This window comes from Phoenix dactylifera, chromosome 5 (genome assembly GCF_009389715.1).
Source record: "Phoenix dactylifera cultivar Barhee BC4 chromosome 5, palm_55x_up_171113_PBpolish2nd_filt_p, whole genome shotgun sequence".
NCBI classification, from domain to species: Eukaryota; Viridiplantae; Streptophyta; class Magnoliopsida; order Arecales; family Arecaceae; genus Phoenix; species Phoenix dactylifera.
Window position 1 is genome coordinate 17,453,308 of NC_052396.1, and position 25,972 is coordinate 17,479,279.

The 25,972-nt window shown below is 37.2% G+C and overlaps 2 protein-coding genes across 3 annotated transcripts; one reads left to right on the forward strand and one right to left on the reverse strand.

The window, feature by feature from the left end:
- Positions 1–2,004: 2,004 nt before the first annotated feature.
- On the forward strand, positions 2,005–12,366 carry LOC103712987 (peptidyl-prolyl cis-trans isomerase CYP20-1). 2 transcript variants are annotated; one of them, XM_008799720.4, is made up of 7 exons: positions 2,005–2,206; positions 2,859–2,937; positions 3,427–3,474; positions 3,647–3,670; positions 11,589–11,771; positions 11,883–11,958; positions 12,036–12,366. In XM_008799720.4, exons 1-7 carry the CDS (start codon positions 2,123–2,125, stop codon positions 12,172–12,174), a joined length of 633 nt encoding a protein of 210 aa, XP_008797942.2. In that variant the 5' UTR covers positions 2,005–2,122; the 3' UTR covers positions 12,175–12,366. The 2 variants fall into 2 exon arrangements, with proteins under 2 accessions (XP_008797942.2, XP_026662700.2); XM_026806899.2 differs by having other exon boundaries at positions 2,055–2,218.
- A 2,896-nt stretch (positions 12,367–15,262) lies between these two features.
- Positions 15,263–24,746, reverse strand: LOC103712988 (histone-lysine N-methyltransferase ASHH3). Its single transcript, XM_008799721.4, has 12 exons — positions 24,532–24,746; positions 24,153–24,282; positions 23,564–23,675; positions 23,168–23,267; positions 21,594–21,672; positions 21,308–21,479; positions 21,154–21,234; positions 20,868–21,045; positions 19,574–19,601; positions 19,319–19,412; positions 15,889–15,940; positions 15,263–15,777 (listed from the first exon to the last, which is right to left on the reverse strand). The coding sequence occupies exons 1-12, from the start codon at positions 24,541–24,543 to the stop codon at positions 15,712–15,714; spliced, it is 1,104 nt and encodes a 367-aa protein (XP_008797943.1). The 5' UTR covers positions 24,544–24,746; the 3' UTR covers positions 15,263–15,711.
- Positions 24,747–25,972: the final 1,226 nt, after the last annotated feature.

The following is a 25,972-nucleotide window of genomic DNA, read 5'->3' on the forward strand; positions in this document are numbered from 1 at the left end:
TTTAGCGTTTGCTCGGTTTAGCAGCATCTATCAAGGTTATGTTGCCTGGAATCTATTTTCTTGTGGGAAGTAAAATGGTGGGAAGTATAATAAACTTGGCTGGCTCTCTAATGGAAGATAATCCACAGTAATAAAAGCAAATCAATATGCGTGCATGTGCACAAATCAGTGGTATTATTTGACAGGTCAGGTCACAGATTATATTAGGAAAAATATCTTTAAATCGATTCAAATATTTCTACAGGACAATGTTACCACAAATACAATATTTGTCACTGTAGGTTTTTGCTCTGCTCATAATCTCTTATTATATTAAATAAGAGCTTTGGCTATGATCATCGCTGGTCCATTTGTTTTTTTATTCAACTAGCATGAAAGAAGAAATAGGGTCTAAGAGTAAGTTTATACTCTTGTTTACACCCATATCAAGGTTTTACTACCACCTGCATGGATGAGCGGACTGCCCAACCCAACCTGACCAGTATGGAGCAATATTTGCAAATTATTAGGCCCCTTTTGGATTGGAATTGTCTCCATCGTAGGTAATCAACCATTGATCTGCTTTTGGAAGGATATTTTGCTTGGCCACCACCCTCTTTGTATTATTTTTCACAACTTTTTGACTACTCTAATGGCAAGGAGAAAAAGTTTTATTTCTCATAGAAAGCCACTGCTTGAACCCAGATTTGCTCTCTCTTAGCTCCTAAACTCCCTATTAAAACCATTATAGAACTCAGAGATCTTGCTTGGCAGCTTTGACAGATTTGTCCCAATGTCCTTAAAGATTATTAACCTACTTGGTCCTCCAACAAAGTCTTCTGCGTCAAATCTTTCACAAGTTCTTAAACCGCGATGGGGTAATTTGTCGTCTTGCATTAGCCTTATGGTGCAGTATTGGGCTGGAGTAAACCTAGATATTTATGTGGCTGGCTTGAGAAACAAACTTCACAAAGGAGATGTCTCAAGCGGAAAAAAAAAGGCTAGACTGTTTCCTTCAATTCATGCACACGCTTATATATGAGCAAGATATTATACATACAATATCCATCAAAGTCAGAAAAATGGGAAAAAAATTAATAAACAAAGATTTAATGTAAAATGACAATCCATCTAGGGGCTAGGCAAATAACCTCAAATAATGAGTCCTGATCCCAACTTTATAATTGATTGGGGTTGCCAGCAACTTGAGCTTGGCACGAGCCATGCTTAAATTAAGCTTGATTCTAATATATTTGAGTAAAGCTTGACCCTAATTTCAAGCTAGGCTCTAAAACAATTTGGTTTGAGTAGATACGGTTCAATGTGACATAATATTGATAAGATATATTATAATATGGGTTAGGATATGGTATAACTCATGTAGAGTTGCACCTTTTTCTTAATTGGATGATGAGAGTCCTAAATTGATGATCAAAGCTGTTGGATTTAATTTACTATTTCTAAATTGTTTATCCGCCAAAATCATGTGATTTGGAGACTTCTGGCCTATATATATATATCAAGGGATCAAAAAGTATATATTGTTTAGTGTTGTTTAAACTATCTCATTTTTATCATTCAATGCATAGGCCAGAGTTCTCCAAATCATATTATTTTGAATATGCAACTATGCAAGTAGTTTAGAGGGATCTTTAAATCTCATCCAACGGCTTAGATCATTGATGTAGGATCTTCGTTATCCAATTAAAAAAAGATATAACTCTATAAAAGTTATACTAAATGTAACTTAATCTAGTTTAGTAATTGATTTTATTCAATTAGCATATAATCAATTATTGAAGTAAGCTTAAACAAGGATAAATTCAAGCTCAAGACAAGCTTAAATTAATTTCAACTAGATTAAATGTCATCAAACCACTTGGCTTGGATTAAAATTAGGCTCTATCAACTAATAAACAAGCTATTGCTTGATCTCAATTTTCAAATCAAAATTGATTTCAAGCCAAGCTCTATGAGCTAGGTCACCTCCATTACACTTAGGTTAAATCACTGAAAAAATATTCAAGTCACGTGCATAGCACGTTCTAAAGCTAGGGCTAAAATAAGCTTTCGTCGCCGTGGATCACTCGATCGAATCGCAGGCGAAAGAGGGAAGAGGGAGCGCAGCACCCAAAGGGAAAGGATGGCGGCTAGGAAACAGATGGTCTCGACGACTTCGCTGCTGCTATGGCTGGTGCTCTTCGTGAGCGCCCTCGCACTGATCCAGGTTCTTATCTATGTACATACAACAACAGACACATCCATCGCTTCTCAGTTTATTTGTTTTGATTTAGTTGTCCTGATGGACTGATGATCGAGTCAGATAGATTCATGAATTCTCTTCAAGATTTTTCTTTTATTAATTTCGGTTGCATTGCTTTTTTCCTTTTTCATGAATTCTCTTTTTCTCTTTCATTGGCATGTGCATACATCAATCTCTGCCTTTTTCCTCAGATCCAATAATTTCAGTTAAGTTTTCCATCCTATCACGTTTTAATCGCTGTCAGTCACTGACTTCCTCTTGAGATCGATCGATTGATCGATCGATCAGCCTTGCATATTCCATGCTGCATGTTGGATCCATGATCCAATAATCATTGCCTGTGAAATGGTTTGTCAACGATGAATATCTCGTCTTGCTCTCAGTTATTCCAGTATCCATCGGTATTGTCAAGCCAGACAACTAAGTGAATGGAAAAAAATAAGCTACCTTTTTTCAGTTGCATATCATCGTTCTTTTTAATTTCTATTATATTTGTAGATGGTTAAAATCCTCATGCACGTATGTATGGTAGAGGTAAATTGAGTGTTTTTTACAATAGGGAAAAATGTAGTTAGCATCATTATAAAGGCTTAAAGGTGCTGCATATTTGTCTTAGGCTAAAGCATCCAAGGAGAATCTGAAGGAAGTAACGCACAAGGTTTACTTTGACATTGAGATTGGAGGGAAACCTGCAGGTATGCTTGTTATCATTCATTCCTTCAGAAATCTAGCGGTATTTTCATTATTAAAACAGAAGTTTTGTTTCCTTCTAACTTCCTTTCTTTCAGGACACATTTGAGTATATAGTTAAATCATAATATGTTGTGATTTTTTCCCAAATTGTTCTATAAGGAAATTTGTATTGGAATGCATATTAGATGGTTTGATTGTGTGATTGAATCATGAGGTTTATTTAGCTTTGTACTTGTATGTTTCTATGATGCACAAATGTGCATAATATAATTAGTGGTCTAATAGGAAAGCATACTTCCGGCTTCCACATCTGATGTTTTGTAAATGCATCTAGGATATTTATTTACAAGATCCTTTCAATAGCAATTGCAAAGAAGTGTATTTGCTTAACTTCTGCTTCATTGATATGTCAATTTAAAGATTTTGGCAGTCGAAAGTGGGAATTTGTTGCTGAGTGTACTAATTTTGAGTGAGTGTATGGTTGCAAACAGGTCGAATTGTGATGGGCCTATTTGGGAAGACTGTGCCTAAGACAGCAGGTATACGCACATCAACTTATTCATAGTGTTTGCAATATTTGTTCCACTTGTCTCCCTTCGGTTGTGGTTTCTACAATTTCACCTTTGCCATAGCATCAATAATTCTGCTCTTGAAATTAAGTGGTTTCCATCTAAACTTTTTTTCTAAATTTTATTTTTGTTGTTTCTACAGAGAATTTTCGAGCCCTTTGCACAGGTATGCTTATGTTGTTCATGTGACCAACTTGTTTCAGGTATGCTTACTGCTAGATTGAATTCTATGTAGTTCCATATTCTGATGTTATGTTAGTTATAACGATTTTCCTTTTCATCCCCTGCCTTGCATCTGTTGCTAAAAGAATTGTAAGCTTATGTCATCCAAGGTTTTGGTGGAAATATGGAAAATTGTAGCCAGCATGTTTTGAAAACAAGTACTGGTGAAAGGATCAGAAAAAGTTCTTTCAATTCATCAATTTAATATCATTTGCATGTAATGGGTAATGAAAAATTATTTCACTTATGATTTTATAGGATGAATGAATTTTGATAACTTGTTTCCAGAAAATAATTACTTGGAATTGTTGCCTTAAGACCTTAATATGTTCTACATTTTCTACATGATGATGCATGAGTTTCATCAGATCAAGCAAATAATGTTGAGATCCATCTTAACAGTTGGTGAAGTGATATATCTGTTTCATACTAGTTTTAATTAGGATTTTGCTTGAGAATATTGTAAATTCAAGCGCTCCTCAATTGGTCAAAAAAATGTTGGGACTCAAAAGGTGATGACATTTGCTTCATAGTGCTTTCTGATTCATCTATATGGTGGTAGTGACATAGGAGTAGGATGTGAGGGTTTGCAGGGCTTTTACCATTAACAAGTTTCAACTTGGGCCCCAATTTATGAGTAAAATTTATTGTCTTTTCAACATAGATTCATATAGAAAATCTTGCCATGATAAAACCCAAATTGAGATGACTATCAAGTTGCCACCATAGTAATAGTAGTGTGGAAAACTTTTTCTTAGTTCTAAAAATATGCTTGCCAGCAATAACCTTTTTTTATTAGGTTCAGTCCCAGAACTTAAGTAGGAACTAAGTAACTTTTCAGAGTACCCCAACTTATAATCAAGATAAAGTTTTTTTTGTCCTGTCAACCAAATATGATGTAATAGAAATTCTACTGAGACTTCATCAACTAGTTATGGATAAAAAATGATATAGTTATTAAAGCTAGTTCGACTGGAAACTCGATGAATCAAATTCCCCCCCTCTATATGGTTTTCTTGAAAGACGAGGGATGTAGAAAACTCAAGTAAAAATTCCTGACTTGGCTAGGGTTTGGGCAAAATCAGTGAATCGACCAGTTCGTTATTCTTGACCAAAACCTAAAAAATACGCTCACTTTCGGATGTTCTGGTTTAAAAATAGAGGGTTTTGGGAAAAATCAATGAATCGACCAGTTCGTTATTCTTGATCAAAACCTAAAAAATACGCTCACTTTCAGATGTTCTGGTTTAAAAAATAGAGGGCATTTTATTCTCTTAACATAATAAAAAAAAATTAAGCCCCATAAAGGCTACCCTTCTCTCCTATAGTGGTCCAATCCCTATCTTCACTAAGCGGCATTTGACGACAATGCTAGTAGCAAGTGACAATGCTAGGCCAAGGTGATCTGATGACGACCTCTTTGAAGAATGGATGAGGTCATTTTCTTTAATCTTTCCTCCCCCTTCTCTTTCCTTTGTCTATCTTCCCCTCTAATGGTTTGGTAAGGTTGCAAGCTCCTCTCCTTTTCTCGTCCTCTCTCTTTCTCCCTCTCTCTCCTCTCTCCCTCTCACCCCTCTCCATGCCATCTTGCCTCCATCCCCCCTCTCTCCCTCTTAACCTCTTTTGTGATTGCAGTTGGCCATAGTGCCTAGCAGGCACTTCCTTGTAAATTAAAAGGCTCTCTATCTCTCTCTCCTTACCATATTCCCTTGTGGCTATGGCTAGTCATAGTGTTCGGTGGCCCCCCCTTTAGAGAGGGGAACTCTCTCGCCCCTCCTGATCTCCCCTGTGGCTGCAACCAACCACAATGCTTAGCAGCCACTCCACTTGTGGGGAAAAAGGGCGCTCTGTCACTTTTTCTTTGCTTTGGTTCTATTGACCTTCCTCTTATTCCCATCTTCCCTCTCTCTCCTCATGGAAATGACTACCCTTTTGGTTACATTGTGATGTTAGGTCTTAGCAAAACATCGAGCCTCTAGGAAAAGAGCAATTAATTGATTGAAACAATTGCCATAATGTGGTAACAACCTAGGACCTCACAAAAAAAACTAGCCGAAAGATAACATTTTGGTTCCTTGGCCTTGTATAAGTACCCAAGATCTACTCAGTGTATAACCAATGTGGGACTAAATACACGGCCGCACGGATCATCACGTACTTTCTCTGTTTAAGCCTTGACGTCTTCGCCAGGCTAAGAGTCCAAAATCATTCCAATCTAATTATAAATACCATATATCCAATCACAAACACTATGATCAGCTTGTGGTCAGTGCCAATGGGCTGCAGTATCCCCTAGTCTATACGGACCATGAGTTGGGTCCGTTATGATAAACCCAAGATCTCATCCAAAAAGGCTAGCTGGAAGATATTATTTGGGTTCATTGGTGTTGTATGAATACCTAAGATCTACTTAGTGTATAATCGAAAGCCCACATCGATCCTCATGTAGTGAGCGTTTTAAAAAAGGTTGATATTGCAGTTTTGGCACGAAACTATTATGTTAAGCTTCATTTTGGCGCCATATAGCACATAGATATACGGCACATGATATGTTGAGGAAAACCTGCTATTGTGACTGCCATGCTACAAGCGAAGACCCACCAGAGTGTCTACTTATGACCTTGTTGTATACTCTATGGAGTTTGGGTATAAAACTCAGACACCTCTACTTCTAATGCTTAAGGAGCAGACCTCTTGGAATTGGCAGATGTCAATTGATCAATGAGATTGTCCATCATCAGTTTGCATCTGACTTTTTTCTCTAGACTGAAGGTGTGCATTTGTTTGGTAGTATTTTTTTCTATGTTGATGCTATGTGAATATGGATATCTCTATTTTATGGTTGATGTTATATGATAGTATATCATTAGATCATGGACCTTCATATTATATGGATATTGACATGTTGTTATAGCGGCAGATGGATGATGTTGGGTTGCTTTTCCCTTGATATTTTTTAATTATATTTTGCATGAAGTTGATGTAAAATATTGATTTTATGATCCTCATAAAAAAAAAAATATTGATATGTTTTCGCAGTCCGCTTGCATGCATGGCACCATCTATCTGCCTTGAAACCCCCCTGGCTTATGTTCCCGTCATCTGCTTTTTAATACATTAGTTAGAACAAGAAGCTGAGTAGATAAGTACTAAATACATCTTCATTTATTTAGAGGCTTCATAATCTTTTTATAAAGTTTAATTTTTTTGGAAAGGTAGAATATGGAATGTAATTAGAGAGTAACGTAGAATGTAATGAGTCATGAATAACTATTTTATATTTATGATGTAATTAAAGAGTAATGTAGCTTGCAGTAAATTATTCATTAATAGTTGTGCATATTTTTCTTACATTGTATCTATATTTTTATATTTTAAGTTTTTAATGTTTTTAATATAAACCCAATTCTCCTGGTTAACTTGGTGGTCGGACTAGTGACCTTAGATCATCTAGATGCGTAGGTCTACCCAAAAAGATGTCCAAGTGATTTTTTGAAGCAAAGCAGGATCAAATACTATACGATCAGTAGTAGCAGCCTCAAGTTTTTCAAACAGAGCACCAGAACTTAAGCTTGGGATTTGAGAAACTGTAGACCCACCTTTGACCACATGAGCCTAGGGAGCATTCTCTGCAGGTTTAACAGCATGACTAAAGGATTGGCTCCATCATTCCTCTCTGAAGGATTAACCTTGGTAGGTGATGAAATAACTTCCTTACCCTTAGGCTAACAGCCTAACTTCCAAAGTCGAACCATGGGATTTTTGCAAGGAAATACCCGAATCACCCTTCTCCATGTGTTGTGTACTCAGCTTGGATGACAATGCATGGTTGCTGGAAGCATCCTCATTGCCCTTGGAACTCTAGAGCCCTCGGACTTCGCAAAGCTCTGATTTCTCTATCCATTAGGAAGCAGAAAGGTATACGGTGCGCATATGGCACATGGAAGCATTTTATACCATTAAAGAGTCTTTAAAAAAAATTTGTGGGTCGCACGTATAGTGTCCTATTTCATACGATGCCAAAAAAAATCAACAAAGACTAAGAACTTGTTTCTCTAGGGGCTTCTTGTCTTTCTTTCTTCAGTTTCTTTTTCTTTTAATGCATGCCTTCTTTTACACATTCAGAAATTTCGTCAGCATTGTCAATCAGAAGTGAGTACAAACTCACTTTACTTGCTTGAATTTGAATATCCTAATTCCTTATTGTTTGATATTTTTTGACTAGGTTGGGATATAATAATTTAAGTTTTTCTATAGACTTGGGAATGATACAACATGAAAGTATATAAATTTAATATGTATGTCTATCATTTTTCATATCTAAATTATGTTTAAATTTTTAGTTTTTTACTATTATTTTTAATTTTCCAAACTCTTTCCGAATTTTTCTGAATTTTCTGATTTTTTTCGAATTTCAAAAATTTCAACCTAACTGAATTATTGCTGAATGCAAAACTTGCGACTTCGCGATCGGTGGGGAGGAGGGTGACCATGGATTTGAGGAGGCCATGCTAGTGGGAGTTGTCACCGAACTTTGAGAATAGCTGGACAATGCCAGAGGCAGGGAGGAGGTTTGACAGGGATTTTTCTTGGCATAGGCTAACACCTTGGCAGCTAGAGTTCTCGGATGACCGAGGGTGCTTAGGGGAATGGTAGAGAGAACATTCTAGAGATGGAACAAACCGAGGGCCTTCTGTAAGGCTTTTTCTTCTCTTTTTTTTTCCTTTTTAAGTTTTCGGGAGGAAAGTATGGCATGAAACACCTATTTAGGAATGGGCATCCCTTTGTTGAAAAGATTAATAACTTTTCCAGAAAAAGATAAATAACACTTTCATAAAAGGACCAGCTATTTTTGTTATGTTATTTAACTAATAGATTTCAAGAATTTAAATAATAATTAATTTTTAGGATGATTAATGGTCTTGAAAGTGGTCTATTATTCAGAAATATTGGAGCGCGATCTTGTTGTTCCCTTTTCTCTGAATATAAAAACCCTCTCTTTCTTAAAAGATCAGAAATAAAATAAAATAGCATTTCATTTAAATTTACAATTTTTTAATTGCATGTTTCCGAACGAAATGGTTGCAGTTGCAATAACTGAAATAGCATCCATCCAAACAATGTAATTTTAGCCAGATGTAACTCTAATTGCAGCATGTCGAGTTACATGTTATTTTTTTACAATACATTTCTAGTTGTGAAGAGCCAAACGGCCCCTAAGATTCAACGATTTCCATCTAAAGTTGTCTTCTATCTCCTATTGAGTTCTTTGACCGTAATACATGAGGTTGGACTTTTGTGATAAATGCTGTGTATCCGGAGAACATATAGAACATGTAATAGGCATAGGAGCCTAACAACCTATTTAATCCAAATTCAACCTGACTTCTTGAGCATTGATCCGGCAATAAGATTACAATAGATAAAGAGGGTGAAAGTCAGATCTAGAAAATATCCTTGCCTTGTGTACATCTTCTCCTTATGAAACTCGAGGTTTCTCTTTCATTGTGAACACTTCCCTGCATTGACCCACTCCACCTTAAATCATGGCCATGGATGAAGGTAAAACATGATAAATTGGGGTGGAAGACTTATTTTTTCAGAAATTCAACATTTGTGAAGTCCTGCCTGGTAACATCCTGGTTTCCTCATTAGAATTGGCGGTGAAGGAATTGAGATGATTGCCCTTATGTTGGTGAATATGTGCCTATGTAGCCTCATATGTGTTAGATTGGCAGGAATTAATTTTATCCAATTTCTTTTTCTGGCTTTGGATAGGTCTATATTTTTTCAAAAGAACCCACAACAATTTGGTAATCTATGAGTGTTACTTCTATATGCAGAATCAAGTGTCGGATATGACCAAAACTAAATATTTACAGTATTAGAGAAAAGAAAGGTGCTTATACAATTAACTTTAGGTTACCACAACTAATATGCTAAAAGATGGCTGCCTTGGTGACTTTAGGAACATTTTACAGATTAGTTGATTTAGGGCCCAATACGATTCCATAGGCAGGTTGTGGTGTTTTAGGCGTCATCTCAACTTCATTTCTCTCTTCAATATGCAGAATTTGTTTTGAGATGTGACTCAACCAAAATCTCTGCAGATTTTTCTGAAAAATGATTTATATAATTAACTCTAGGCTAGGACCAGCAATATGATAAAATGTGGCTTTCTTTTCTGTCCTGGTGGCTGTCTTAATGTTTGAGTATGGATGTTCATTCTAATTGACATAGTAATATTGGATGTTGCCAAGTTATTGCTTCCTGTTTACTTGCTACAACTTATTTGATATGTTAATTTTTTTGTTATAACCATTTTTCTAGATTTCATCTTGTATTTATTGGGTTTTAAATGTGTGATTGTTTGGACTGCGTTGACCTCTGGCTATCTAAGTAGCATTTGGGTGCTAGACAGCCCCAAGCTGCCTTCTACTGCCCAGAGTCTCCTAAACATTCACTATTATGAAACCATCTAAGACTTTTGGCCTGGATTTTGGTGTATTAGATGGAAGCCTAGATTGCCTTAAGCACACAATTGTGTCAAACTTTGTAAAAAAAAAGGACCCAAGCAATTCCTTTATACAGAATCAAGAGAGCAAATATAGGGCATCCCAATGCACAATGCTCTAACCAATGTGGGGTCTGAGGAGAGTCAAATGTACGCAGCTTTACCTTCGCATGCAGAGAGGCCGTTTCCATATTACGGACCCATGACACCGAGGTCATATTAGAGCAAATTTACCATTGAGCTAAGGCCTGCTCTCAATCAAGGGAGCAAGTATTTGTTAAAATTAATGCCTGATGACAGAAGATAGAAGGAAGGAAGAGAGACAAGTTGATAAGCAATAAGCCAATTTTTATAACCAGCCAAATACCATATTTTGTTTGTTCAGGGTATCCACCTCTAGTTCTTGAGTGACTAAAATGCTCCTGTTAGCCATGGCTGACAGGAGGGAGGTTATATGATTTAGTTTTCGGAAAGTGTGATGCATCTGAGAGAAGCATGGATGGTTGTGATCGTATCTGGGTGTTTTTTCCATTGTCCAATTACATGTAGTTAAGATGCATTTACTCCTGACACATTCTATAGCAGTCCATATCGGCACGTCATTTATCGACTTGGCTAAACCTTGGATAAATCAGCAAATCTCTGATAATACAAATTGTTTGCCATATTCTTTTATTCAACTGTGCATTTTGGCACGAAGGCATCATCCAGAGATTTTATCAGGCGGCTAAATGCAGGGCCTCCAAATTAATCTAAACTGTTATTATCTGCACTAACTGAGACATTATAGCACATTTCAACTGGTTAATACTCCAAACTTTGAAGTAGAATATCCATTTTTTTTAGTTATTATAAAGTATCAATTTTGCGACCGCTTGATGACAAAGCAATATGCCTCCAAATCAAGGATCGTCAAATCGGTACCGGAACCTGTAATGGTTGGTGACCGGCACTGTAGCATGCCGGTTGGGAACGGGCACACCAAAAAAAATTTTCGATGTTTTTTGAGGTTTGATTTATTGGAAATCAATTTTTTCCAACTTTTTCAATGATTTTAAGTATAATTTGATGTTTCTTGATATTGGATCCTCCTTGAATCATCGCATTTTTGGCTTTGGGGGGCTGGGTTGGCTGAAGAACACTTCAACCGAAGAGTTAGGAAGGTTCTCATACCTTCCTAACTCAACACATAAAAAAGAAGAGACTGAGTTGGCCCGAACCCGAACTAGTCCTAACTGGTGCGAACTAGCCGGTTCACACCGGTTCCGAACAGTTCCGGCCTGGTTTGGACCGGTTTGGTTCATAACGATACTCATCCTCTAAACTTTTGATGTGCTTTTGTTCGTAGGCGAGAAAGGTAGTGGTAAAAGTGGGAAACCTCTTCACTACAAGGGGAGCACATTCCACAGAATTATACCCAGCTTTATGATCCAGGGAGGCGACTTTACACTTGGTGATGGAAGGGGTGGGGAATCTATCTATGGTACAAAATTTGCTGATGAAAACTTCAAACTCAAGCACACAGGACCAGGTAAGCATATCTGATCAACCACTTCATTACTTTAATTAGTAACTGATTGTATCCTTGGGCTCTGTCAAGGAATGGTTGAACATAAACCTTGATGCTTGCTTATTGGTGTAGGACTTATGTCAATGGCAAATGCTGGCCCTGATACTAATGGATCACAATTTTTTATCACAACCGTAACAACAAGCTGGTAATTGTTGGTTGTACTCCATTTGTTTTATAATAATTTTTCTGGCTAATGGGTGTTAAAGTTTCCCTTCTGTGCAGGTTGGATGGCAAACATGTTGTTTTCGGTAAGGTGCTTTCAGGAATGGATGTGGTGTACAAAGTTGAAGCGGAAGGGCGGCAGAATGGAACACCCAAAAGCAAAGTTGTAATTGCAGACAGTGGGGAACTGCCATTATGATTACATTTCACTCCTTAATATGCAAGTTTGGTGGGTGGTAGAGGGGTGATGACATTTGTATTGCAATATCTTCTAGCTGCCTTGTTATCTTAAATCTTAAGATATAATATGGTAATACATTTTGGGTATTCCCAACTGGTTATATCGTATTTGTGACATCATCTTTGCTGAAATGAATTTCAGATTTTGGAATTTTTCTTTCTTCTGCTTTATCTTGTTTAAATTACTTGTTTATTGTTGTTCAAACAACTGGCTGGTGACCACACTGTTTCAACAGGTTAATCAGGATTTGTTTGATCTAATCATTAATAAGTCTCTCTTTTGACATTCCATTAATTTGACCAGTGATGCAAGTTGACATATCGCATGTTACATATGAAGTAGAGAACTAGCCTTGGCATAATAGGGAGGTTACTCTATCATGACCTCGCATTCTAAAGCAAGGTTTTTTAAACGACATAATGGCGGGAGTCTCTTGCATTGGGATGCTTTGTTTTTTTTTTTTTTAAACATGTTGCATATGAAGTACTCTGGACAAATAGTGGTAAGCTTGGGGTTTGGATGTAATGAAGTAATTAGCTGTAATTTAGAGTAGTCCTCATGTCAACATTTCTTTTTTATTTTTTTGGATAGGAGTCAACATTTTCAATTGAGCAGGTGTATTAGCTTCGATGCTAGAGTTTGCAGAACTTTGAGCTGTTGATGATTTCCTTGTCAATCAGGATCTTGGAGCATTTCCAGCTTTCCACAAATGTTACATGCTCTTTTGGTCTTGCCTTTGAAACTTCTAAATGTACAGCTGCACTAGCCAAAGTGCTGCTTAAATGTCTCTCAGGCCTACTTCATTGCAGTATAATCTAATTCTTGCAGCATAGCGGCATGCATATGCTGTGCATAAACTAACAAAATTCAGTGAAATAGTTTCTTCTGAACCATTGATATGCATTGCACTTAGAAAGTAACATTTTAGTGGTTTATGAGATGAAACGATTGATCCAATAGTTATCTCCTTAATGCTAATGTCTGCATTACACCTGTCCCGTAACACTCCATGTGGATGATGGGATTAAAATGTTCATTTATTTCTTCCTTCTAAGTCTTGTTTTGGCAGTGCACAGACAAATTAACATTTCATTGGTCAAGGAAGTTATTGCCATATTGTACCAAAAATTTATCAAAGATGGGAATTATTGTCATCTACAGTCCAACCCCTTCTTGGAACAAAAAGAACAAAAAAGAAATTGGAAAATTTTACGTTAACCCTCTGATGCAATCATCCATCTCTTATCATTTTTCTTGTTGATTTTTTTTTTTTAAGTCAGTCATTTTTTTTTGGCAATCAGCATCTAATCCATTCATGTCAATGGGAGGGTTAAGAGTGCAACTCATCATCATTGTCATCAATGAAGGGGGTTTAAGGTTATGAATTCGACTCAAATCAAAATAGACAAAGATAAACCCTTTGATTCAAGAATGATTTCCTAATCTCTTGCGTATTTACGCCCCTATCGAAAAATCATGCATGATCGGCTGACAATTCGGATAGGACTTGTTCTCGCTTGTCAGGAGAAGTCATTATGCTGTGTGTGAGCGGCTTTAGCTGAGCCTGACATGCTACCACATAACATTAGGGAAGTCGGACTAGAAGGAGGCCTAGGACAGAGTTGGAGACCATTAGCTTTGGGGGCTTGCTTAGTGTATCCAACCATTAGGGACAGAGTTGGACAACATATGCATGCTTTTGTAGGTCAAGCAGAATCGTTGTTGCTTGATAGGAACTTCCCCCATATTGCTATCAATGTCTTCATGTCGCACCTTTAAGTTAGCCCAGGTTTAAATCGAGCTACGGAAAGATCTCGTTTCAGTCCATTCTGAATCTCTAGCTTTTGAGACAGTTCTAAAATCGGAGTTAAGCGTGTTCATCATCATCATCATCAAAAGAAGCCAATCACCCAATGTGCATCTTGGCTGCCAGCTGAGGCCGAGGCCACGGTCTTCGGGTTGACCGATATCTTCTCCCCATACTTGCCGGCCATCATCTGTTTCTGATCCCTTTGCTAAGAAAAAATCGCAGTCCCTGGAGACTGCTTTGAGAGGCAAGGAGCTAGCTTGCTTTACGAACACTGGAGATGGAAGAGTTGGATCTTGATTAAGCGCACAACAGGACAAACTGGTAAGTATAACACTTTGGAATATCTTAGGGCTCATTTGGTTTGCGGGAAGCATTTTTCCTCCTAGAAATATAATTTTTGAGAAACAGATTTCTAGGAAGAAGATGCCTAGGAAATTACTTTTGGCATGTTTGGTTGATAATGGAAAAGTGACAAATTTCCAAAGTGCTTATGTTTGGTTGACCATCCACTTTCCTGAGAAAGTTATGTATAATTCATATTATGTCCTTAATAAAAATTAGGTCTTAATACCTCTTTAATGCTTTTTAATGCTGAAGGATCTTTTTGAAAAAAAAAATAAAAATAGAGTGATTTCCGTCTCATGGAAAAGTAACTTTTTCATGTTTCTCATGTGAAAAACTTTCTCATGAAATGTGAAAATCATATTTCCATAGAAATATCACTTTTCCGTCTCTCTCCTTTGAAAACTCCAACTAAATAAAAGGCATCTCATTACTTTTCTGTTGACCACACTTTCCCTTTTTTTTTTTTTTTTTTCTCGCGAACCAAACGAGCCCTGACCAAATTTTCCTCAACAAAGGCTGGTAGGGGAAGTAGCGCTGGGCTCCATCTACTCCCACTTCATGGAGCGGCCGATTCTCTGCATCACCAAAGCCCTGTGGAGTTCCACTCTTGGGGAATATATGCTGTCCCGCCCGTCAGCTAAATCTGCAGTCTGCTTCCCCGGTCTCTTCCTGCTTTTCTGTATACCCTTTTTTTTCTACCATACAAACTCTATTTTAATGAATGGGTGGCAACCCTCTCGCCGTTCATGAAAACAAATATATTATAGCTGTAATATAAATATTGTAATTATACTTATTTAAAGCTATAGTGTAGCAATAGAATAACCAAAACCATATTACATCTACAGCACATCTATAACACAACAACCTGTTATGGGGGTGCAGCGCTGCTTTCAGATGAATGTCATTTTGACTGTTTCAATTCAAATCTAAAGCTCTGACATTTTGACTGCTGTACAAAATGCTTAGGGATAATTTTTCAAATTGTTCAGCTTTACAAATGAAGCTGTATTGCTGAATTAAAAACTGCATTACCAGAGAACACAGAAACTTCAAAGAGTTTGGCATCGGGGTAATTGCTGTCTCATGCTAAAACGCACAGGACTGTTATGCTTACAACAACACTGATCGTGATCCAAACACTTCCTAAAAGCTGCTCTTTTGACAGGGTATTCCGAGGATTTCTGAAGATCCAGGTATCACAGCTAATGATGTGAAAAGGACTTCTACATCATTCATACATAGCATATTAAGGCCAAATTGATGACTTCTGTTTTGCACTTGACAAGGTTCCCATATAAACCACTTCGACAAAATACTATCAAGATAACGTTGAAAGATCATAAAAGATCCCAATCCTCCTTTGACATGTCAAGAACTTCAATCTGCTCATCCTCTGTAATGATCTGCCGAAGAGAAAAAGATAAGTCAGTCTATCCTAGTACTTCAAAATATTTCAGATATGTCTTGATAGTTATATATGAATTTATGTTCCAATACAGAAAAGTGACTTTTACCGTGTGTTTTTTGGAGCAACAGTTGAATTCAAGTATAACTCCCCCATAGTACCTGCAACATTTGATGCTTGAGCTTCATATATTGAGCAAAGATGATCACATCTTTAGCAGCGAGCAAGCATAAGCACATTAACGTACTGCTCAATAAGCGATAGAACATAACCATGTATAGATACTGAACAATGAGTACAAGATTTGTTAAAGCTCTATTGATACCATGACCAATACCATAGATGTATAATGTTTAGGTGATATCCATGAAGGCCTGGTGTCGGAGGTATACCAACTATCAAATGATCATCACCCAGACTAAGTCTCTGTCAAAAGGGATCATTGGGCAAGCCTTTGACATTACTCATCAATTTTGACCACACCCAGACAATGCTGTGGCTCAAGCAAAAGCCATATACTCGACACTGATGCATTTGATACCTCCTTGATGAATCAGTCTAACAGTAGAAGCAATCCAAAGGGATGGTGATTGAAAATACCATAAATATTTGGGTGACAACAGAAGCAAGGCAACGGCCTTAGATGTGCAAGTGGTGCTCACCATGATTCTGGATGACAAACATATATCCCACCACACCTGTCAGAAAAGGTGGATATTTGTAGCTAACTATCCCAATGTTTGGCAACGAACAGGAAATCCGAAAAGAAAATTTTTAATAGAAAATTTTTGTGAAATTAGGTTGCTTTCTGGACTGACTGTCATTTTACATTTAGTCCTTGTTAACCAAAAACTTTATGGTCAGTCCTTGATGTCAACAGCTATTTAATGTTTGACCTCTGGTTCGTGTGCAAGTGTGTAAAAGCAGGCCTAAGTGGGAACAGGACTAAAAGTAGAATGCTAACTGTGTAAAGGACTAAACATAAAGTTGCAGTCAAACAAAGTTAAATTTCCTAGTGTTCTCTACCTGCTGCAAAATTTTCCCTGACCAAAAGGAAGAGACTTCGGGAAAGAAAACCGAAAGCTTGTTTCTTTTGGATAAGATACCAAATAAACTAGCCCAAGCAAAACCACCCCCTGCCCAACCAAACAATAAAATTATCTCTACAACATTTTCCTTAAAATCAAATAAAATCCACATGGGTCTTTCTTCTTTTTTTTTCTCCCAGTGATTATTTGCCCCCTTCACTTCCTCTGCAAGCAAACAAAGCCTTCAAAATAGTGCCAAAATTCACACGAAGTTTCTTTATGTGACTAGGATAAATGACAAAAGAAAGCATACGTAAAAGGATGAAAATTTAAGAAGGAATAAATACTAAAGGGAAACAAGAGAAAATGAAGGAAAAGAGTGAGGGAGAAATAACGAGTTTGAGAAGCAATTCTAGCAATACCAATGCAAAGGTGGACCTTCAGCTAGTCCCTTATTTCTTTAACTTTTTATGACCCCCCCCCCCAACCAAAAAAAAAAAAGAAAAAAAAGAAAAAAAAGAAGAAGAAGAAATTCCTGGATCTACCACTGCTTATTGCTATGGTCTTTTTTGGTAGTTGAAAAGAGTTAGAGAAAAAGAAAGAAACTTGTACATGATATTTATCAGCATGCAAAGTGCATGACAAAACAAAGCATATTAAAAATGGTGGCCATAATGAACAGGTGCATTGTACGGCACGATTAGAATATCAAAGAAAGGTATAAGGAAGCAATATCAAGTCCGAGAGGCAATTGCAGAAAGGTTGCTGACAGTGGGTGGACACCAAATTTTGAAACCTAAGCTCATGTCTCTTTAAATTTGTCATAATGAACTGGCTGTCAATCATATAGCAATATAATGCTGCATTTTTTTGTCAATAATATAATCTGGATTGACAAAACAAGATCAAATGCTACATTGGGATTAAAGAGGACAGATATTGTTGACATATCCAGAACTTTGTAGAACTGAATAGAGTACATAGACCAGCATTTTATTACCAAAAAATGAAAATAAAGAAAAAATGAACAATAATGGAAAAGAGGACCAAGAATTAGTATGCATCCGACCTATTACATCATAATGGAGAAATAAATGAAGACATCAAGGTTGGAAAAATGAGGATGAGAGTGAGTACTCATGACACGTTGGCCATTCTTGAAGAGATAATAGTTAGGCTAATAAATCTAATGGGTACAGTCCTGTATAAATTAAATCAATGTTTCAAAGATGATAGAACAATGGAGGATAGACTTGAGAATGGCACATAATCGGAAGCATTAGGCGTAGCATCAATAAAAGAAAAAAAAGTAATGCAAAACCACATTAAATGGCATGTTTAACACTGTAGAAGAGGACTTGGCAAAAAAGGCCTTAGATTTCTGCTGAAAGTTCGAAAAAAAGGGGTGAAAGATCTAAAAAACACTAGATGAAAAGGAGGGGAACAACTACGAAACTGGATTGTCATAGGGTAAGATGCAGGAATAGTTCCATTGACAAAGTATGTAGGCCTCGATGCAAACAAACAGTAAGAGACTCAAAAGCTAACCCAAGATTGTTAGAGAGGATGAAATGGAAAGCCACATTGTTAAAGAGGGAAGAAATGCAAAGCACTTCATTACTGAATAATATTGTCATTTTTAAAAAAATAAAATGTAAGCATGTAAGCGTGATTTTCCTTTTTTTAGAAAAAAAACAGCATGCTTGACTTATGACATGGGTGCAACTCAAGTAGATACTATACAATAACTGTAATAGTCAAGGCGTTAGAAAGTGCCCTAAGTTCATGTGTGAAATGTCAACCCACTAATTGACAACTTGACATGATTGTGAACCAACTTATTCGAGTTACTTCAGCATGGCGAAAAATGTCAATGTCATGGCATGTTATACACATAGTTGAACATTAGAGTATTAATTGTCAATTTTATGAAGGTGCTCAACATCCATTAGCTGGGAAAAGAGTTGATATCTAATGATAATTCCTGCGCAGACACCTGCATGCTCATGCGTACAAGTACCATTCATGCAGAAAAGGCATGTAGCTCCAATTCAGCTATGCATTGAAAACACAAGTAAACTAATTAATGACTCTTTTTTACCTACTAAGCATATAGCAAACAAGTTCCAGGAAGTGACCTTCAGCACCTAACATCCATAGATTGATTTTCATGTTTGCAACAAGAAAGAATATATAATACTGTGCTGAAAAATTTTGATGTCACGCTTCAAGTGAAAGGCAGTATCAATCAAAGTGTGTTAACTATCATCTGTGCACTTGATGCAATTTGAAGTTGCTTAAACAAACAAACGCTAAACACAGACTTGTTCTATAATTTAAGTAAATTCATCCATAAATGATGCTCAGAATTATTTATGATGATATTTCTCTGAACAATAATATGTAATGAATATGACTAGGTAAAATGTAGCTAAAATTTCCACCTTCTAAAACAGCAAGTAGTAATGTCTGAAATATATGAAGAGAGTAAAGAAAGAGATTCTCCACTACCTTTTATACAGAGGGGACCATATTCGCACAAGTTCCCCGATACAATTTTGGAAGCTGCTCTTTTTTTTGTAAGGAACAGAAAGATATGAACTTCCTGCTTGACAAAAACAGTGATTTTCTATAAATAATAAATCATGGGAAAATCAACAATCATTGACACAACCTTTTCAATCTCAAAACCATGAGCCTTTAGATAAGAAACCACATTCATCTAAATAGCATGGTGGTTATAATCTTGAATGGTGCGTATCTTACCTATATCAGATCTTCCATTTGGTAAACCCTACCAAAAGAACAGTTCAAAAATTAGTAAAGTTTTTCATCAGATTTAAGAGGAAACTACTAAAATCAAATTATCTTCAAGACTGAAAGTACACTTCGGGCGACAAACTACAGGACAGGAGTATGCATACTCATATCATTGCATAGCCCCATAGCAGTCCATATTGGCCAGTGCTGGGGCATGCCAACCCAGATTGATACACTAGCATGAACCCATTTTAATTTTCACAAGCCCTTGCATGTGGTTGGACATATGACTGACATAGCTTCGCAAGTGCTAAACAGCAACCAGCATGAGCATTGTATGCATGCTTTTGTTCATTGGTTAGAACGGAGATTTGCCCGGGGATAGAGAGAGGTTTGTTGTTTCCTAAGCTACAAAATTTCTACTATGCATTGATGGCTTGATGCCCTGCTGCAAAAGCTTGGATGCACAAGCAATAATATAGTAATCTTCCTAGCTTCTCTCTTGAGTACACACTGCATTGCAGATCAACCTTAGGTTTAAAGCAATTTGTCGATTTTTAAGCTTTGATGACTTCTATGTTGGATCCTCAATCCAACCAACATAGATCAGATAAGAGAGTACGGCCTAGACATTGTGATGGTCGACGATAGCCTAAACTCTGGTAATTATGTGATTCAATTTTCAATTATTTACAGAAGGCATACTTAATTGTGTAATATCACATTAAAGGGTCTCATCCGAGTTCGTACAAAATTCACTTTAGTTAAGGCTAAAGGCAACCTAAAAGCAACGAAAACTGATACAATGATCCTCATGCATCTCTTAGTATGAGGAACATTATAGCAACATTTCTACCATGCTCCAACTTCAAGTGATGTCCTGTTGCAAAAGCTTCAATTGCACAAGCAATAATATAGCCATCATTCCAGGTGATTGGCATTCCAGGTTTCATGGGTGGCTTCTCGCTTGAGTATACAGCATTAGGTTGAGAGCAAGTTGCCCATTCTTGAGCTTTGATGACCCATATGTTGACCCATCCAACCAATATAAATCAGGTAAGGCAATAAGGTCTAGTCATTGTGGTGGTCAAGGTTATGGTCTATGTTTTGATAATTATTTTAATTTGAGTTTAAATCATTCTCAGAAACCGTCCTTAGTTATGTAATATCATATCAAAGGGTCTCAAGTCAACTAAGTTCACACAAAATTCACTATTAGATAAGGCCAAATGCAACAAGCAAGGAAAAAGCGATACACTGATCCTCATGCATCTCTTAGAATGAACACATTATAACTTACATCTTTTCCATAAAGAAGAGCCTTCACAGTGGGAGATGAGGCTGCCATCTCACAAAGAACTAATTGTAAAGCAGTATCTGAAGAAGATAACTTAAGCTTGCTAGGCTTGCTGCCCAGTTTCTGCCTACAACCTATAGCACCACAATAGCAATCTTGATCTGCTCCAAATTGCACAAATCTGCAGATCATGTTGGACAAATTAGATTATTGGGAAACATGAGAGGGATGAACAAGCATGTAGTAAACAAAAAAAATTCTTCAAGAAACCCTGGCAAGGTGCACATACTGATAATCATAAGTCAGTTCCTCTCCCTTACTTATGTCACGCGTGGCAAATATACCAATTCGAGTTTCACCGTCAATTGTCCTGTAAAATAGATCATATAAGACATAATTATCACTAAGAATGAGTACATGTGCTAAAGAGGATAGGGGATAACCATTTCTGCATCTCGGTATTGGGCTGACAGCTATGATTTATAAATCTAGACTTGTTTCCTTTGTATGTGGCATCAATAACCATGTCTCGATTAATCTCGCATAGATAAAAATTGGTCTCGCCACAGTGTTTCATTTTCCACAGCCGTTCCTCACAGGTTTTGTCATCAATAACTGATTTTTTTAAGAAAAAAGAGAGTACAATATATAATTTAAAATCATATGTAAGGTATTACATGATTTGCATGCTAAACAATTTCAGGAAAAATACTGGTTTAAAATAGTCACCTTCACCCACGTATTCAATCACAAAATCTCCTTGTCTTATATCTTCATCTGTAACTAGCCCCGCTCCACATTTCTCTGTCTATAAAAAATGGATTGTATTAACATAAACAAAAAGTACGCTTGCAATCTGTTAATGCTATACTAAGATTAAGAAAATGATTGCAAGCCATTTTTTATATCTTCCTATCAAACGATAAAAATATTATTTTCTCATATTAAGAAAGAGGAGATTTCTTTCAGTTGGGTATTCTGTCAAAAACAAGCAACCAAGAAAGCGCATAGCAGCATTTACGACTGCAACAACAAGCATGTGGCCTTACAATAGGAATAAGAGTTTATCACTGGCACTAAATTCTCAAAAAAATTAAATTATATGAACTGCTTACCATCCAGCTTGCCATCAAGAATAATTTTCCAAACATACTACATTTCTTCTACTACCACATGCTTTCCATTGCAGAAGACTTGGCATAGAGAGTGAAACTTGAGAAGCATGTGGAATTCATGCAATACTTGTAAGAGAACTAACCAAAACATTTACAGTTTTATAGGACTCACGCTCTCACGCCCTCTAAGTAGAGCTTTCCAAACTATGTGGAGCATATACAGAAACAGTGCACCAGTTCAATAATACCAAAATTACGTACAGGCTAAAATAAAATGAAAATTAAAACAAAAAATAGGGCAGCACATTGGACATTCGTGTAACCTACTTCACGTTCTTACACTCTCTAACCAGTAACCACCATCATTCTTTTTTAAAACAAGTTTGATCATATCAAGGTTCAAAAGTATCATGTACTAATGCTGAAAAATAATCACCTTCACCTACTGATTCAATCACAAAACTTCTCCTCTTATATGTCCATCTGCTACTATGCTTCATCCACATTCCTATCTACAAGATATAGCTTGCATTGAGAGAAAAATAACGGGTACAGATATAAAACTTGGCCTTAGAAGGAAGAAAAGAAATATACATATCAATATGGGAATAGAACAGGCAAGCTTTTTTGAGATAGATGGGAAATCCCATCCGGTTCTTCTCAGAAAAGTCATTTTTTGAGATAGATGGGAAACCCCATCTGATTCTTCTTCAAAGACAACTGAACAGGCAAGTCGCATGCACCGGAACTCAACAAAGAAATGCCAGTTTTTGCACAAATCTATCAAAAAATAAAGGCCAAATTATCATTAGGTTTACCTAACAAGGTCTGGTACAACAACTAAAAATAAAAATAAGATTCATATTTTTTAACTACATGCTTGTTATATATCACCATGTGATTTATTGCAACATTCTGATAATGTGCTGACAGTACTCATGCTAGCAATGATTTATTAAGTCATGATAACAACAATAACAATCATGAAGTTTTATATATCAGGAAAAAGGATGATTACTCGTTTGAGTAACAAGACGACACTTTTAAGAGCAAATTTTCACTGATAATAAACGAGGAAAGGATACAAAAAAGTTCACCCGGCTTCCACCACGAGCATAAGCAGGATTTGAAAAGGAAAAAAAATGAAGATAAAAGGTTGAGAGGAATGTTATTTGCTCAAGTTCATACCTTAATTAATTTCATTTTCTTTACAGGTCGATATTGAAATGGTTTGTTAACACACAAGTCTCCACAGTTACAGCTTTGGGAGCAGCAAGACAAAAGCATTCTGCAAAAAGAAAGCCTCAATTTCAAAAAGTCAAGAAAAAGCAATGAATGTAGGTTGGATATTGAGGCTCCAAGACATAGACACAGTCCCTTGAGCACCCAAAAATACAAGATTCTTCATCATATGATGCTCCAGAAATACCAATAATCACCAATCCTTAAAAGAAATCTCGGCATGACCAAGAAAGGCAGCACCCATGATCAAGCAATGGAAAACAAGCGTTCAACCATGCAACTTCAAATAAGGCACTTGCATTGCATCTATGTTAATTTACGATCTACCAAGAAGCCACGTACCCACATAGGCAATCTTTGTCGCAGACAGCCGATGCTCCGGAAGAAGGACTGCAGGAGCAGAAGATGCCATCATCCTCAGCCCTCCTTTTTATCTTTTTGGTGAGATACACATCTTTGCAGAGTCAAGAGAAGCAACAAATACATATTCCAGTTCACCAAGAAATAATGACTACTGTAAGTGTGCAACACCACAAAGGCGCCCACATCAAGAAAGTAGATAATTGATGCTAGGCTGACAAACAAGTCGTAAAAGTACTTTTCAAACTACAAAATGGGTCAAAATTCAAGTTTGGCGAACTGGAACCATGAAGCCAGCCCCAAATAGCTGGGGCAATGCTCGATTGTTATTGTCATGGTTTTGCAGATGCAAGTTTGTGCGTGTGGTGCATGTCAGTGTGTGGCGCAGAAGCTGGATGAATCAGCTAAGCACACATGCCCTGCAGGCACATGGAAGTACAGAAAATAATGGGATTCGGAATCTGAAACCAACAAAACGAACAACAGCAGTTTTTTTAGGGTAAGAAGGAACAAAGAACCAGGGCAAGGCAAAAAAAAAAAGAAGCAAATATTTATATGTAGGGAAGGATGCTGCGCCTTATGAAGGTGTAGGGCATGGATTTCTGCTTCTTTAACCAGTTCGGGAGCTGGAATTCGAGAGGGTTGGGGTCATCGCCCAGCTGCTGCAGAAGCTCATGGAATGCGTGTCCGGCGATGCCGCTCTGCGCCGCCCGAAAAAAACAAAGTGGAGATTCAGTGAGAGAGAGAGAGAGAGAGAGGGAGATTCGTATGAGGGGAGATCACCAATTGATCGGAGCCCCCAAATCTTTGTTTGAAAGTACTACAGCCAAATTAACAGGAAACTAGTTTCACGGCGGTTAAGATTATTTATAGAGGTAGTACTTCTAGAACAAGAGAAGATCTTGAAATTAAAAAAATAAAAACTGAAAAAGAACAAGCAACAATCTTACTCTCTTTTTCATGGCTGGGATGAAGAAAGGCCCGAATTGGAGACCAAGAATAGTGCGGTCGCTGAGCAAGAAATGGATTTGAAGCGGATGGGATAAGCAGGGAGGGAGGGAGAGGGGGAGGCCCTCCGCTTCCTCCTCGTCAACAAGATGACCGCAACCTGGTTCTTTACCTTAAAAAAAGGGCGTCTCGGGTCCGGTCCTTGGAAGTCCCCAGATGCAAGCTTTCGCTTGTACGAGAACGCATTTGCTTGCGTTTGGGGGTTTATAATTTCAATTATCGTAATTGGATTTACAAGCTGCTAAAATAGTTAAACAGTTATTTGGTTGCCCACGACTCAATTACAATTTGTAATTTTAATTACAAAAATAAATGAAAAAAATGGGTATTGCAGAAGAAAAAAAAATTGATACGGTACCAATTGCAGCTCAAGTTACAAATCAAACGTCCAAATTGAGTTGGGCTCGATGTTTTATAACTTTGGATTAGCTTTAGACTCAGAAAGCTTGACCATGCCTTAAGTTGGGTTGGGTCGAGGTTACCTTTAACCTAAACTAAATTGACCTAGCCACGCACAAACCTAACCCGGCTCAACCTAATTTGATCCTAAAATAAAATATTTTAGTTTATGTTTTTAAATTCATATTCACACTTTATATAAATTATTTGTTAAATTATATGAAGGGCTACAAATGAGTCGAGTCCACCAGTGACCCAATCTAATTAGTCCTCCAAGGCTCGTGGATTTGTCGGGTTAAAGCTTGGGACCTAAATCTAAATTCCGAGTTAAGTTTGGTTTTTGCTTTTTTTTTGTCAATCAACCTAGGCAAAAACCTGACCGCATATTATCTGGGATAAATTTGGTCAACAAAAAAAGGGCTTCACCCAGCCCAAACCCGATTCGGCTCAACCCAAAATTCTGAATCATTCAAACCTCCTTTCTCTTTCACTCAAAATATTTTTTCCAACGCATTGAATAATCTCTCAATTAAACTAAACTCCCTTTTTATCTCAACAACTACATTTCTTCTTATCTATTTTCATTTACATTATGTTTAAACATTCATTTTTTTGGTACATCAACGACTCACGCACAACGGGTGTGGGTGTAGCCCATAAAGTTAGAAGGAAGAAAAAAATACATAAGAGACAGGACCGAGATGTGATTATCTCAAACAAAATAGTGATGAGCCGCAAAGGATGCCACCCAGTCCGTCGCACTGTTTGCCTTTCGGAAAATATGGATAGCACGATTGGAGGCGCACTCCTCCAAAAGACTACGAATGTCGTGTATCAACCGCATCCCGCCAGCCGCATGACTTGAATCTTGGATCCACTCGATCATCGTAGCTGAGTTCTTCTCTAGGACAATACGATCTGCACCCAACACTTGCCTCACATAGGAGATGCCCTCCCATAGAGCTCTGACCTTGGCACCGACCA

What these genes read in the sequence shown, in the direction of transcription:
- LOC103712987 (XM_026806899.2), top strand. Translation starts at nt 2,123, where the DNA reads ATGGCGGCTAGGAAACAGATGGTCTCGACGACTTCGCTGCTGCTATGG. An exon ending in GATTGGAGGGAAACCTGCAG is followed by an intron (nt 2,938 to 3,426) that starts GTATGCTTGTTA and finishes GGTTGCAAACAG; the next exon opens with GTCGAATTGTGATGGGCCTA. An exon ending in ACTCAAGCACACAGGACCAG is followed by an intron (nt 11,772 to 11,882) that starts GTAAGCATATCT and finishes TTATTGGTGTAG; the next exon opens with GACTTATGTCAATGGCAAAT.
- LOC103712988 (XM_008799721.4), bottom strand. An exon ending in AATACCGAGATGCAGAAATG is followed by an intron (nt 21,235 to 21,307) that starts GTTATCCCCTAT and finishes TCTATTTTACAG; the next exon opens with GACAATTGACGGTGAAACTC. An exon ending in AAATGGAAGATCTGATATAG is followed by an intron (nt 19,413 to 19,573) that starts GTAAGATACGCA and finishes TTTGTCAAGCAG; the next exon opens with GAAGTTCATATCTTTCTGTT.